The sequence below is a fragment of the Ctenopharyngodon idella genome, chromosome 3 (assembly GCF_019924925.1).
Source record: "Ctenopharyngodon idella isolate HZGC_01 chromosome 3, HZGC01, whole genome shotgun sequence".
Classification (NCBI taxonomy): Eukaryota; Metazoa; Chordata; class Actinopteri; order Cypriniformes; family Xenocyprididae; genus Ctenopharyngodon; species Ctenopharyngodon idella.
The window spans coordinates 13,204,554-13,220,833 of NC_067222.1; the positions used below are offsets into that span (position 1 = coordinate 13,204,554).

General features: G+C 38.9%; 1 protein-coding gene across 9 annotated transcripts in view; it reads left to right on the forward strand.

The window, feature by feature from the left end:
• Positions 1-13,822: 13,822 nt before the first annotated feature.
• LOC127509992 (SLAM family member 5-like) overlaps positions 13,823-16,280 on the forward strand; it is a 65,632-nt gene continuing 63,174 nt past the window's right edge. The window contains exons 1-4 of one of the 9 annotated variants that reach the window (XM_051889452.1): positions 13,823-14,214; positions 14,499-14,813; positions 15,050-15,355; positions 15,444-15,620. In XM_051889452.1, the coding sequence (XP_051745412.1) occupies positions 14,148-14,214; positions 14,499-14,813; positions 15,050-15,355; positions 15,444-15,604 (849 nt within the window). In that variant the 5' untranslated portion in view covers positions 13,823-14,147 and the 3' untranslated portion in view covers positions 15,605-15,620. The remainder of the gene's footprint in view (positions 14,215-14,498; positions 14,814-15,049; positions 15,356-15,443; positions 15,621-16,280) is intronic. The other 8 variants (XM_051889439.1, XM_051889440.1, XM_051889441.1 and 5 more) reach the window with 8 other exon arrangements.

Below are 16,280 nucleotides of genomic sequence, written 5' to 3' on the forward strand. Positions count from 1 at the left end.
CATAAAGTAAAATATTTCCACACTTTTTTGTTTTCATTTTGATGATTTCAGCTTGCTGCTCATCAAAATCAAATAATCAGTATCTCAAATTATTAGAATATTTAATTTCAAGTTCTATTAATTTACCATTCTCAGGGTATAAATACTGGGTTTAGGTCAGTAATCCCAACAGCAGTCATGGGGAAGTCTGCTGGGTTACATTTGTATGGGTAAAAATATAGGAACTTAAATCAGCCCTAAATGTACTGGTTAAATTACAATCATAAAATAAATGGGCAGCTGTTTCTTCAACAAAACCACAGAAGGAGCAAGTTTCATCAATATCAGAATATTACCAAAATCATCAAGGACAGATAGAATGCAATTAAAGTTATTGTTAAACCATCTAGGAAAGAAGAGAGACTTATTTCTAACAGTTATATCAGTGTTGTTCCAAAGGAGAACTTTGTGCAGGGAAAAGCTATGGACAAAACACAATTTCCATGAAAGAAGGCATTGTTGATGAAAGTTAGATAAGGAAATGGGTAACTTGCCAGGCAAAAAGTTACACTTCAATAGGAAAGACAGACCACCGAGTTTGTTAAAGATATTATTTGGAATGAAAAACCATAATGACACTGGGTTCACAAGGCATCTTTTCAGACAGTTTACTTTAAAGGTGTTTACAGTATCTGCAAAGTCCAGAAAGTCAAGGCCACCTTCACTTCTAGAATCAGAAAGTACTTCTTTTTTTAATTTGCGGGGTCTATTTTTCCAAATGAAATCCAAAAACATTTTGTTAATGTCCCTTATTGTTTTATCATTAATAAACAGAAAGAGAGCAGATCTCTCTGAAGCCAGATGTTAAAGATGTTTTTAGTTTTTATCATTCTATCAGAAAAATTGAAATGATGTCTGGTAACTGGGCATTTAGTGATATGAATGCCTAAATATTTTACACTATTTTTAACTGGGATACCTTCTAAAAATGTATCATCTATATCATGAATTGAAATAATCTCACACTTCGAGATATTGAGCTTTAGACCAGAGGCACATGAAAATTGTTCCACCAATTCCAGGGCATTAGCTAACTGTCGTTTGTCTTTCAAAAATAGCGTGGTGTCATCGGCTAGCTGTGCATTTTTTATCTCTCTGTCAAGGAATTCCTTTCAAATTTTCATTTTGGTTAATTCTCAGACAAAGTAATTCTGTGGCTATAAGAAATAAAAACAGGGAGATCGGACAGCCCTGTCGGACTCCTCTCTGGATGTCAAACCTTTTGGATGTGTCAAAGTTAATGATCACTGAACTGTTAATACCTTTATAAAACATGGTTACAGTATCTATAAATGATTTACCAAATCCAAATATTTCTAGAGTATGGAAAAGAAATTTGTGTTCAATGGAGTCGAAAGCTTTATGAAAGTCAAGAAAGAGTATAAGACCATCTGAATGAATTAGATCAGAACAATCCAGCAAAACTAATACTAATCTTATGTTATTAGATATATGACGGCCTTTCATGAATCCCGATTGGGACTCTGAAATAATGTAATCTAAACCAGTACTTAATCTTTTAGCATAGACAGAGGCTAATATTTTATAATCTAATGTTAATAGAGTAATAGGCCGCCAATTATCGATTAATAAGGGGATTAATTGCTTGGTTTGGGTATTAGGGAGATAACTCCCTGTTTCACAGTGGCGGTCATATCTCACTGACTGATGCATTTCTGATACATGTGAAACAAAGGTAATTTAATAAACTCCCAAAAATGGATATAAAATTCTACTTGCAGAGCTTGCTTAATTTCATCTATTGATAAATTTGCATCACAAATTTGACTACTCACGCTCAATAAGTCTAATACGGGGTTTAATTATATCAATACATTTTTCACAGATGTCATAGTTGAAATTAGAGGTATAAAGATTGCTATAAAATTTGGTAACAAATTCTGATATTTCTTTTGGATCTTTAGAGGTAACTCCATCAATATTTAGTGTTGAAAGAGTTTTCCTCTGACCGTTTCTTTTTTCCAGGGCAAAAAATAACTTGAATTCTTTTCCCCCTCCTTGAGCCGTTTTGCCCGAGAGCTTATGTATGCACCTTTAGCCAACTCTAAGTATGCTTTGTCAAACTCCAAATTTAATTCCTTAATTTCCAAATCCTCTTCTTCTGTGATATTATCTTTAGCTAGTAATATATTCTATTAACCAACTCTGAATCAATTTGATTTTTAATTTCTTTAAGTTCTTTACTTCTTTTAACTGCAATGTATCTGGCTTTATATTTAAAGAACTCCAATTTTTTTATATATATAATCTCTGCTTAATCCTGTAAGTAGTTCTTTGGTAAGATTGACGATACTATCATTAAATTTTTTTTTGTCTTTTAACAAGGCATTATTAAGCTTCCAATAGCCTCTCAGTCTTGGGTAGTCATTAATTTCACTCAATTTTAATGTAACTAATTTATGATCTGATAGAGGGGCAGTGATGTGGGAAGTATCTTTTACATAGTTAAGGATAGAAGATGAAATTAGAAAAAAGTCAATCCTGGATCTAAGAGACAAATTTCTATTGGACCAGGTAAAATCTATAGTCGAAGGATTGAAGAACCGCCATGCATCAGTAAGGGAGAGAACGGAGCACAGGGAAAAAATTAAATCATTGTTCATCCTGTTATCAAATCTAGGGGGTATCTGTCCAGGTGATTGTCCATACACTCATTAAAATCTCCTCCCAAAATAAAATAAGCATTATTGTATTTTTTGTGTAACTTTTTAAGTTTATCCATTAGATGAGAGAACGTACTCGGTTATGAACGTAACCTCGGTTCCCTGAGATACGGAACGAGTACTGCGTGCGGGGAAAACTCCTTTTTCCTTGATACTGAAGCCTTATACAACAACGCAGTGTAACTGCACGGCCATTGGTTCAAACTGGAAAACTTTTTGAACCAATGACGGCGCGGCAGAGCCTGTGGCGAAGCGGCGCGCCGAAGCCCGCCAAAATGGGCGGGGCGACTGGCTATATAAGCGGGCGCTTCGCCATAGGATTTCAGGTCAATCGACTGAAGCGACGACACTGAGTCGTGCATCCCCGTGGCACGGCAATAAACGCAGTACTCGTTCCGTATCTCAGGGAACCGAGGTTACGTTCGTAACCGAGTACGTTCCCTTTCGATACTTCACTCATACTGCGTGTGGGGAACGAATTCAACCACGCCGTGCCATGGAAGGGAACGACTGAACCTATCTTGGGCACCAAGGGGGCCTAGAGGATAAGTAAAAAGGCCGAAGCCGTCAAGCCCTTTATGTTACACTTGTTAAAGAGGGAGCTAGCTCCCCAAGTATGGTATGATGACGGGGCTCATTAGAGGTCGTCGTAACATACTGAGAGGACCCGAGCATGTAAGGTCAGTATGTCCAGGTTATAAAATCTGACAAAAGTGGACGCGAGGACCAGCCGGCCGCCTCACAGATGTCTTTAGAGACACCACCAGACCAGGCCCACGAGGAGGCCATGCCTCTGGTGGAGTGGGCTCGTACTCCTATGGGGCAATCTAGGCCCATAGACAAGTAGCATAGAGCAATAGTGTCGACTATCCAACGCGAGAGTCATTGCTTTGTGACCGGAAGCCCTTTGGTGCGGCCACCAAAGCAGACGAAGAGCTGGTCAGACTGCCGAAATGGCTGCGACCGCTCGGTGTAGGCAGAGTAAATTCAACTCATGCTCGTCCGACGAGGGAGGTAGCGCTGAGAGGGAAATGACCTGTGCTCTGAACAGAGTCGAGAGCACTTTGGGGATGTAGCCATGCCTGGGTTTCAGAATGACCTTCGAGTCGTTAGGCCCAAACTCGAGGCACGACGGGCTCACGGAGAGGGCCTGTAGATCGCCTACACGCTTTACCGATGCTAGAGCAAGTAGCAGAGCGGTTTAAAGCGTCAGGGGCCGGAGGTCAGCTGACCGCAGGGGCTCAAAGGGGGGCCCTTTGAGTGCTCCGAGGACCGTGGAAAGGTCCCAAGTGGGAACAGTAAGAGGACGGGGGGGATTCAACTGCCTAGAACCTCTTAAGAAACGCACTACAAGGCTGTTTCGTCCCACTGACTGGCCAGCGATAGGTGCGTGGAGGGTTGGTTCCTCCAGAGTGGGGCCACCAGGAGGACTCTGTGATTGTCTTCCCTGATTCGCTTGATGACCTGAGGGATCAGAGCGATCGGGGGAAAAGCGTAAAGAAGGAGGCTGGGCCAGTCGTGGGCCAGCGCATCTATGTCCTTCGAAAAGAAGATTGGGCAGTGAGAGTTGTCTTTTGAGGTCCCCTCAGGACCGTCTGAAAGGAGTGAAGGGCTCGACTCACTGCTAGCATTTCTAGACAGTTGATGTGCAGATGGCTCTCGCTGCTCGACCATGAGCCAAAGGCTGGTCTGCCCTCGCACAGAGCGCCCCAACCCCAGTTGGACGCATCAGTTGAGACCACCGTCCTTCTGGATACCGCCCCCAAGAGAACCCCACGGCTGAACCAAAGAGGGTCCTTCCAGGGTTTCAGGGCTGCTATACAGGCCTGATTTACCCTGAGGGCTATCTCGATGTGAAAGTATGCGTCTTTCAGGTCCAGAGAGAAGAACCAGTCCCCAGAGCAAATCTGCGTGAGGATCTGTTTCAACGTTAACATCCTGAACTTCCGTCTCATGAGGGAGTGGTTCAGGTGTCTGAGGTCTAGGATGGGTCTGAGACTGCCGTCCTTCTTGGGGACGAGGAAATATCGGCTGTAAAAACCTGATTCGCTCTCTGAGGGGGGAACTATTTCTATGGCTCCCTTTTTGAACAGAGCCATCACTTTGGCACGAAGGACATGAGCGTCGTTCGGTTTTACCAAAGTGGGAACCACTCCGCTGAAGAGCGGGGGTCTTCGGGCGAACTGCAGCATGTAACCTCGATTTATTATCCCCAACACCCAGCTTGACACTCCGGGGATGGCCTGCCAAGCCTCGGCCCGCATGACAAGGGATTGTATTAAGTCGGCTGATGGACCGTTGTGTAGAGGCCCGAGCACCGACGAGTGTGGAAGAGGAATTTTGCTCTCTTTTTGAAAATGTATGTTTTTTTATCTTGTTCGCCATGACAACGGCGTTTGGCGCGGGCGCAACGACAGTGGGCCCAAGGCGCGAAACAAACATTTTGTCCCCGACACCCGAATGACACTAAACGACACTAAACAAGGCAGCTTTGGGGGTGGTCCGGCCACAGCGGGACTTTTCCCCCTCCTCTTCCTTCCTGTAAAATCAGGAAGACTTAGGAGGCGTCGGGTCCAGCGTTATCCTAGGCCGGGGTCCCTGGCGTCTCGGGAAAGGCATTTAGAGGAGCGAGATCTCTGACGTTGCTCCTTAGGGGGCGCTGCCTGGGAGGTAGAGGGAGCAGGTTTGCTCTGCTGCTGAGTCGGCACAGTCCTGGGGCGACTCGAGGCAGTGGCTGAGCTGGAGCACTTGGGCAGGAAGTGTCGCATAGCCTGGGATGACTTCTGTGCAGCGGTGAAGCGTTCGGTGAATCCCTCTACAGCTGGCCCAAAGAGACCGGCAGGAGAGACAGGGGCATCAAGGAAGGCCACTTTGTCACTCTCCTTGATTTCCGTCAAGTTGAGCCAGAGATGGCGCTCTAACACAACCAGGTTGGCCATTGATCGACCGATGGCCTGGGCTGTGGCTTTCGTGGCACACAGGGCTAAATCCGTGTGTAGCGCAGAGGCAGCTTGGCCTGCAGAAGAATAAGCTCTGCCAGCCAGAGCAGAGGTAGTTCTGCAGGGCTTAGTGGGAAGGGCCCATTTATTCTTCCATCTCACGGCCGCGGGAGGGCAGAGATGAGCGGCCACGGCCTCGTCCAGGGGTGGCATTTGCTCGTAAGGGAACGGGGGGGGCGCGAGGGGCGGGACCGCTTTCCGTGAAAAAAGCGATCCGCGAGCACAGAGAGGCAAGACTCATGTTCTCACAATGGGAACATGAAGTCCCGGTGAGCGCCGCCTCTGTGTGGGGCTTGCCGAGGCAGAAAACGCACTCATCATACCCGTCGTCCAGATGCAGAGGGGCTCTGCATGTGCCACAGCTGTGGCGCGACATAGGAGGATGTCGCAGCGCCGTGATAACGGCATTTGTAGCTCTTTTATTAAGCGGTGAAAACCGCTAAAAATAGCTCTTTTGGAGAGCGGTAATAAACCGCTGAAATAGCTCTTTTAGAGAGCGTAAATAAACCGCTGAAATAAGCTCTCTTAATAAGCGCGCCAGGCGGCGGCAGGGGAGCGCCGAGAAACCGGAAGCGTGAAGCGGGCGGCCCGAGGGCGGTGCTCGAGGGCGGCAGTCTGCGAGGGCGCCGGCGCTGCAGGTGGTCGGCGGGTCTCGGCTGGTCCGCTGCGATGCTTCTTCAACGGCGAGGAGAGAGCTTGTTCCAGCAGGCGAGAGAAGGCGTTCAGTTCTCAAAGTCCAGCGAAAATGTGTTGTCGTCGCTGAAGGAGAAAGATCTGAAATCCTATGGCGAAGCGCCCGCTTATATAGCCAGTCGCTCCGCCCATTTTGCGGGCTCTGGCGTGCCGCTTCACCATAGGCTTGCGCCGCTTCGCCATAGGCTCACGCAGCTCCACCGTGCCGTCATTGGTTCAAAAAGTTTTCCAGTTTGAACCAATGGCCGTGCAGTTACACTGCGTTGTTGTATAAGGCTTAAAATTTATTTAATTTTAATAAAAATTAACTTAGCAAAAGCATCATATACTGTGCTTTGCTCTAAAAAAGTACAAAATCAAACCAGAGAGTAAATTGAACAAATTATTGCAAAGCAGGTAGCTTACATGATGAGAAATTAAATATTAAAAAAAAAAAAAGATAAAAAAAAATCTCCATAAACAAAGACAGTGGTGTGCCAACTGCAACAAGAAGGGCCCCAAAGATGTTTTGAACAGCAGCAGCACCACTTCTCTGAATGTACCGGCAGATGGAGGCGTAAAAATGACGTGACGTGATGATAAAGCCAAAAGTTCAGTGTTTTTTCCAAGTGGAGCAAAAATAAAGGTTTTCCAATGGTGCACCAATAGTATTTACAGTGAAAGTCCAAAAATTAGCGATGTGATGTTTGACACCGAGGCTTCGGAGCTTGTATCAAAAAAACGAAACATCTCACAGTGAAGCACTGTATCGGAGCTTGATTCGTTTTGCCATAACCACGTGATCGGTGACATCCGAAGCTACGTTTTCGCACTCAACCACGTGACTGCTTCGTATTCTGATTCATATAACGTGAACCCTTGCGCAGATGTGAAGTGTCATTTGCTTTTTAGCAAAAGAATGTCATAATACGAATAAATATTTACATGTACAGTTTTATGCATGTTCAGTTTGTATTTATTCCCAGTTCATACTTCATTCTATGACAATCTTTATTTTGATAATATATGGCCAAGCTTTCAAATTGTGTAAGTAAAATGACACGTGAAAGACTTTATGTATAATAATAATTTACATTGTTTTATACGCTTTTCATAGCACAGACTGATTTATTACATGAAACAGTCCAAAAATAGCTGGGTCGTCTGGGACGCAAATGCAGTCTTTTTTCCACCTTTTGACCACAAGATGTCGTTAGTGTGCACCGTGTTGAAAAGCTTCGAGTAATGAACCTTTTTACAATACACTTGAGGGGAAAGCCTCGGTGCTTCACAAAGCTTCATTTCGCCATTACTACCAAAAATATATACAACAACAACAACAACAACAATAAATAAATAAAATAAAAACTGTTCAAAAGTTATACACAAACAAACTTTTGGCTATGCCAATAAATTGACCCAAAAGACAGCAATTTAGCTCAAACTCACTCTACCAGCCATCTTAAAAAGACCAAGCCCCTCCTACTTGGACTAAACCATTTAGAAATGAAAGGTAATAAAGAGAAAAAAAAAGATAAATGTGATTTAACAGGAACAAAGAAGTAAACTGCTATAATAATACAAAAATACATGAACATTTAGAACAAAACAAACTCAATTAATTATTAATGTTTAACAATGCTCAACCAAGAACTATCAGATCAAAAATCTCCCCCTCACACATGAGAACAATGAACTGTGCCTTCTATTGGCGGGAATGAGGTCTTCAAAATGGTGGCATTTACTGCAACCAGGTTTTGTCTGTTTGGGATGGGAAAATGTTCCAGTACGTAAGTATGACTATTTATAATATGTAAGTGGTTATATAAAAACAATAAACATTTGACATGATTACCGGTCTTGTTTTACTTCACAACACAACACAAATCACCATAGAAAAATGTATAAACCATTAAACATTAAACAGATGAAGAAATGGCATGATGAGGACAGGAACAACACAACACATGATCAGTAATACAAACGTATCTGTGTTAACTGATGTTCAATATGCGCAACAACACAGTGTGTATGATGTTACAAAAGAAAGTGTATGCATGCATGTGTTTTCACAGTCCCTTGTCAAAGTAAGAGTCCTTTTTGTAACACAAGTCTCTAGTCACCGGGCCTCACTGTGACATCCATAAACATTCATTTCAAGACTCTTTTTGTCCAGACACTCACTAAGAAAAATGTCCATATCATCCTTAATTTGGAAGCAAAACACTAAAGGCTCTTTGGCCAGTTGTCTATCGTCATCTGTTTCAGCCTGTGAAAGTTGAAGAAGGGATTTTTCCTGGTCTTCCTCTTTCAATATCAGAAAGCACAGCTCTTCCAATAAACCTTTGAAGACTTTTGGTTGTGCAGCACAGAGGTCTTCTGTGATCCGTGGCTCCTTCATGAGAGAAAGGTTCAAACAAATGGGATGAAATGTTAGAGGTGTATTTTACAATACTTTGTGTTGTAGTCAGGATGCAGCACAGCATGTATAATAAAGTTTTGACATTCTGTATTTTTTTTTTTTTTTTTGACATTTTGTTTATATACTGGAGACATAAATCATACCCTGCCACTAATGAAATTAATCAATCATGTTCAGTTTAAAATTTTTTTAAAAAGGCAAGCAATTCATATGGCTTTTCACACTGCACTTAACCCCAAATTATCGTCATCCTAAACACCACTTTTAACCTTGGGTAAAGTAACACTCCACGCTTGTATATTTACATGCTTTTGACAGTCACAGAAACACTGTGCATTGTATATAAATAGTAAATTCAGCATTGAAAAGAAAAAACAACAAATGCAGTGCCTAAAATACTGTTTAATTTTTTATAGTCTGAAATGTCCATTCAGGATAAACTTGATAGTGAAGTTATATGTAATGAGGATGTGCAATGCCTGAGCATTTATGTAAACATATTGTGTGCTTTGTTTATCCAATCAGTGACAGTGGCACTGCAAATATGCAAATAAGGACATTAACCCAGGGCTTAGTAATGTACAGTGTGAAACGCTGCGTATGAATACTCAGAATTAATTGTTAACCTCAGGTAAATGATGATCAGTGTGAAACATGAATCAATATAACCCAGGGTTCTGTGGTAAACCGGGGTTTACATTCACCCAGGGTTAACTATTTCAAGTGTGAAAAGCCCTCATTTTTGTTTTTCATTCTAATGAAAAGAGAAGTTCATACAACTTTAAAAACCTTTAACATGGAGTTTTTTACATGGAGTAATAATTCATTGTCGAGTCAATCTAGGATTGAATATTGGCTCATCTCTAAAGAATTAGAAAATACTGTCACTGATATAATACCATCTTCATTCTCAGACCACAAGGCAATTTCTATTAGTATTCCCTTTAAATCTACAGAAAATTTAAATAGAAATTCTGCATATTGGAAACTGAATAAATCAATACTTCATCATAATGAAGTAGTCACTGGTGTAGAGAAACTAATCTTGTCTTATTGGGATAAAGCAAAATGTGATAAAAATTACTGTAGTAATTGAGCTTCTTAAATTTGAAATTAGAAAGTTTTTTAGGAAATATTGTAGTGATTTGGCAAAGAAAAGGAAGATTGATGAGGATAAAATTTTAGTCAACATTTCCATCTTATTATCTAAAAAAAGTAGAAGAAATGTCTGATATTGATAAAGCAGAACTTACTGAGCAAAAACTTAAATTAGAGGAAATTTACAATAGAAAGGCTGAAGGAGCATTTATAAGGTCTCGAAGGAAATGGCTTGAGGAGGGCGAAAAGAATTCTGCCTACTTCTTTAGACTTGAGAGACAACAAGCCAAAAATAATTGTATTGAACAATTGAATATTAATGGTGATATTGTTAAAGACCCCAAAATCATTGCCAATTTTTGTTCTGATTTTTATAGTAATCTATATACTTCTAATTTTTGTCAACAATCTGCCTCCAAATTTTTTGAATCCCTGCCCAACATAAAGCAGCTTAGTGTTGAGGATTCTATTATATGCAATGCCCCTCTTAGATTACAAGAAATTATTTATGCCATAAATGATTTGAAGAATAATAGATCTCCAGGAACAGATGGTCTAACAGTCGAGTTCTATAAAGCATTTAGTAAGACCTTAGCACCTTTCTTGCTTGAAGTTTTTGTTGAGAGTCTTGATAGAGCTTTGCTTCCTCCAACCTTGTGTCAAGGACTTATTACCCTAAAATGTGTTTTAAATAAATGTGTTTTAAATAATCTGATTGATGAATGCCAGTCTGGCTTTTACAAAAAAGGCATATCTTTAATAATATACGTCTGGTCTTAGATATGTTAGATTATTCTGTTTTTATTTCTAATGATTCTTTTGTCCTTTTCTTGGACTTTTACAAAGCTTTTGACTCCTTAGAACATGAGTTTTTATTTCAAACCCTCCACAAGATGGGATTTGTTGAGTTTTTTTGCAGATCTGTCAAAATGCTTTATACCAATGGCAATAGCTCTATAAAACTCGCCAGTGGCACCTCTCCTAGATTTGCTCTGAATCGCGGGGTCAGACAGGGATGCCCAATCTCTCCGTATTTATTTCTGATAGCTACGCAGCTTCTAAATTTACATATTAGGAAAAGCCCTTTAAAAGGAATCACCATTGCTGACACCGAAGTGATAATAAGTCAGTTAGCTGATGATACTGCCTTGTTTCTGAAGGATGTCTCTCAAGTAGCTATAGCATTAGAAACTCTCAAGCCCTTTTCCAAAGCCTCGGGCCTTCAGCTCAATATCAATAAATGTGTTGCTTCCAGTGGGTAAATGCTTGGTGTCCTCAGTCTGCAACATTCCTATAAGTGAAAGTGTCACCTATTTGGGGATTAAAACTATTAAAGATAATAAGACTAGGTGCCACTCCAATTTTACTCCAATTATTGATAAGACACATAAAGTATTGAATAATTGGTTGCAGAGAGATCTATCGCTCAGAGGCAGAGTTCTGCTCATTAAAGCAGAAGGCATTTCTCGTTTATCGTATACTGCCCAGTCATTATGTGTCGACAAACACACATGTAAATTAATTGACAGTATGTTGACTAAATATTTATGGAAAAACAAAGTTCATTACATTAAGAAATCAGTCATATTAAATTCATATGATAAAGGTGGCCTAAATTCGATTGACTTTGGCTCTCTAAATAACACTTTTAAAATAAACTGGCTCAGACAATATTTCTGAAACCCATCGTCTGTCTGGAATGTAATACCCCGATATATTTTCTCTTACTTGGGTGGCATTGAATTCCTTTTAATGTGCAACTATAAAATTGAAAAACTTCCAATTAAGCTCTCTAAATTTTATCAACAAGCACTTGCTGCTTGGAGTCTTATCTACAAACACAACTTTTCTCCCCAAAAGTTTTTTTTTTATAATGGAAATATCTTGTAGGAATAAATCTTCATTTTTTCACAGTTGGTTTAGGAGCAGGCTGATATTAGTTAGCCAATTATTCAATAATGATGGGACTTTATTTGAGTTTGCAGACTTTATCTCAAAATACAAAATACCTATTACACTAAAAGAATTCAATGTGGTTACCAAGGCAATACCTGCTGAAGTAGGAATGCTTTTTAAAAATAATACCTTTATATCTGCACTATCTGTATGCCCTCCAAGACCTGAAAATACTTCAGTTGGCATGATTTGCTTTTCTGTGTTAAAGTCCAACTATATAAAATTGGATATTATAAAATTGGATCTTTATTTTTTTTAAAAAGAATATTTCTACTCCTCCTGTTATTTTTTATTGGAACAATCTCTTTCATAATGTAAATTGGACTCAAGTTTGGTCACTGCCCCAGAAGTTGCTCCTTACAAATAAGGTTAAGGAAATTTCATACAAAATAATTCATAGAGTCTTTCCTACTAAACAATTTATACAAAGATTTAAAAGTGATAATGAAGTAAAATGCTCTTTTTGTGAAAATTCCACTGAAATTTTTTTGAAAATTCCTCTTGTTTACCTGCACGTTCCGCGCGTCAGTTTGACTGAACAAATGATGGCGTCAATGGGAAGACTATTGAAAAGTAAGTAAACAGATCACCCAGTTAGATATCACTGCTTTATGTCACATCAAAATCAAACTTGAAATTAACTGATAGCATGATGACTGCAGGTTTTTTTTTTTTTTTTTTAGTGCAATCAGCTTGGTGAAATTAAAAATACATCTTCGTGTCTGTGGCAGACGGTGTTTACGGAGCATGACTGATGATCCAAAATAGCCTAAGTTGACTATTAAAAAGAAAAACATCAATACACACATAAAATATATTGTTTAAATTATTATTGCCTTTAGTTATTATTTTGGAATGAATGTATAAATGCTTAAAACACTAACTTGATGAGATTGACTTGGTTTTGATAAATAGAACATTTATATTATATAGAATAGAATTATAATATAATATAATTGTATTGGGTTTCTTATGTAATGTTCATTTAACAAGGAAGATGTGTCAACGTTAAGAGTAATGCACATGAATTTACATTGATTCATAAATAAATAAAAATTGTGCCTCCTCATTTCAGAACACCACTGCACGCCACTGCTGTACATTGACTTTGTTTTGTTTGAAGTTCTATTAAAAAAAAAAAAAAAAAAAAAAAAAATCAGGAGGTAAAGGATCACAAAAAAAAAAAAGAAAGAAAGAAAAAAAAAAAAAAAAAGGCTTTTGTCCCTCCACCCACCCAATTTTCGTTCTTTGCAGCGGAACGAAAACTAAAATAGAGCATTACTGCCATCTGCTGTTTGAATGGACCAGATAACTCTTTTTTTTTTCTCTTGCTCAAACTCTGTTTTGAGTTCTTCGACAACAGCCTACAATACAAAATATGCAGGAGGAAGTGAAGGCGTTGACTTTCAATGATAAGAACACGCAACAAACTAGATTTTCTAATGAATTGCTTAATAAGCTAATTTTAGCAAACGTCTGGAGTGGTTTTATATAAACAATTATTATTATAATTAGGCTATTTTATTTTTAAATGTGTGTAATGTGTATAGTGTCTATTAATTCATTGGTGGTACATTGTGTGTGCCAGACTGATGTGTGTAATAGTAAGACACAAAAGATTTGTAAATTAGCCTACAAAAAAAAAAAAAAAAGAAAAAAAAAAAGACAATAATCAGTCCCTATTTGAAGTAACATCTATTGATACATCCTATCATTAATACTAGGTTCCGTGTATAATTAAGAAAGCGTTATGCATCCACACTAATTTTAAGTAGTGTTTAATTACTTAGTTATGGGGACTTTTATTTTGTAGTTTGCGTAGTATCAGGTTACGATAAAATCAAAGGTGGATAATTTTCTTTTGCCTTTTAAAAAAATGAACATGCACATCTTTTTCATCCATTTTAGTTAGGCTAAATGAACACACAGATATTATAATTTAGAAAGATCTCGCTGTTAGACTGTTTGGAAATTCACACATAAACATAAAAACATGATATCACAGCTTATTCTGATGTTTTAGAAGAGAACAGAACTGAACTGTTTAGACCAATGAGGATTAAGCTGTGTCGTCATCAAGTGGTTTCTCAAAGTAGAAGTTGATTCACTCCTCCACTTCACAACAGACCTGCAGCACCAGCTGTCCCTTCAGCTCTTCTGTCGCTGTTTACCACATCTTCAACCTTTATGATCACATTTATGGCTTTTTGTGTTTAAATGTAGCATTTAGAAACTTGGGAAATTAGGAACTGTTGTAATTTGAAACTGTTCACCGAAATGCCAAAAAATATAAATGACATGGTCATGTTAATATTCATCTGTTTGTGCTTATGGAGTCTGAATGGTAAGTATTTTATGGCTTCATTTCTGTATAAAGGCTATTATCATTTGTGCACATACAATCCATCATGTTATTTCAGTCATTTTCACGTTTTGTCATTGAACTCAATTATCTTTGTTCATGATGTTATTTTGCCATTTTTCTCATTCATTGACATCAAAGGTCTAATTTATTAGACATTATTGAATTATACTTTGAAATTATTATTATTTTTTTTAAATTCGTTTTTTCAAATGAACAAAAACTCCAAATCTGGTGACTCTCAGAGTATGTGTGTTTGTGTTCAGGTGTGTTTGTTGCTGATGCAGTGAAGTCAGAGTCAGTGACTGAGGGAGAATCAGTCTCTCTGAACTCTAGTGTCACTCAAATACAGACACATGAAGACATCGAGTGGAAGTTTGGTGACATTCTCATAGCTAAAGTAAACAAAAACAAAGAGAGTGTGTTTTATAATACTACTGCTGCTGGGAGATTCAGAGGCAGACTGAGACTGGATCAGACTGGATCTCTGACCATCATCAACAGCAGAACCACAGACTCTGGACTTTATACAGTCTCCAGCAGCAGAGACACGATCAACACGATCAATCTCACTGTCTATGGTGAGGAGAGGATTACTGTCTGTTGACTAAATTCACCAGATAATGTTACTGAGAATATTATAAAATGATAGAGAATTCTGTGATGATGCTGATCATTTGTGCTTTTTATCCATTCTTATAATTTGATTGTATAATATTTGTTTATCTGCTTGTTTAATTCAGTTTTTTAATATCAATAAACTGGAAAAGATCACAGTGATTTGTACTGAATCTGATTTATTCTGTCATGTTTTCAGCTCGTCTGCCTGTTCCTGTCATCAGCAGTAACTCTTCACAAAATTCTTCATCATCATCTTCATCATCATCATCATCATCATGTTCATTGGTGTGTTCAGCTGTGAATGTGAGTCATGTGACTCTCTCCTGGTTCAGAGGAAACAGTGTATTCTCCAGCATCAGAGTGTCTGATCTCAGCAGCCGGTCTGATCTTCTTCTCCATCTGGAGTGTGTGGATGATTCCTACAGCTGTGTGCTGAACAATCCCATCAGAAACCAGACTCAACACCTCAACAACACTCAACTCTGTCACACATGTGCTGCAGGTACTTCACTGGCACTCTTTGTCTATGTATATTTCATGTATATTTGTCTATGTATATTTCATTTTATGTTGCTCATTTCTTTTCTCAGAGGACAGTATCCACTGTTGTGGCTTTACTGAAGCTGTGATCCGACTGGCTCTCTCTGCTCTGGTGGGCGTGGCTACTGTGGTTGTTCTGGTTTATGACATCAGATCCAGAAGACTTCAACAGAAGAAGAGCGTCCAGAAATATCCAACAAACTCTGATTAATCAGATACTCAGGAAGGTAGAGATGTTCTTGAACCACTGTAGATGTGATATTACAAGAAATATCATTTTAAAAATCATTATCATTTTTGTTCAGAATCTAAAATCTCATTTTTAGTTTACTCCTTTTCTAATTTTCACATCAGTTGTGTTTCTTTGTCACTTTTCATAATATAAATCATTCTAAAGCAGATTTTCAAAGAATTTGCCTTAAAATATACACTGTGACAAATGAAGAGACATACAGTTGAGCTCAAAAGTTTACATACCCCTTGCAGAATCTAGAAAAATGTGAATCATTTTAACAAAATAAGAAGGATCATGAAAATTGCATGTTATTCTTTATTTAGTACTGTCCTGAATAAACTATTTCACATAACAGTTGTTTACATAAAGTCCACAAGACAAAAAAATAGCAGAAATATATAAAAATGACCCCATTCAAAAGTTTACATACCCTTGATTCTTAACACTGTGTGTGGTTACCTGGATGATCTACGACTGTTAGTTTGTTTTGTGATGGTTGTTCATGAGTCTCTTGTTTGTCCTGATCAGTTAAACTGAGCTCTGTTCTTCAGAAAAATCCTCCAGGTCCTGCAGATTCTTCAGTTTTCCAGCATCTTTTGCATATTTGAACCCTTTCCAGCAGTGACTGAATGATTTTGAGATCCATCTTTCA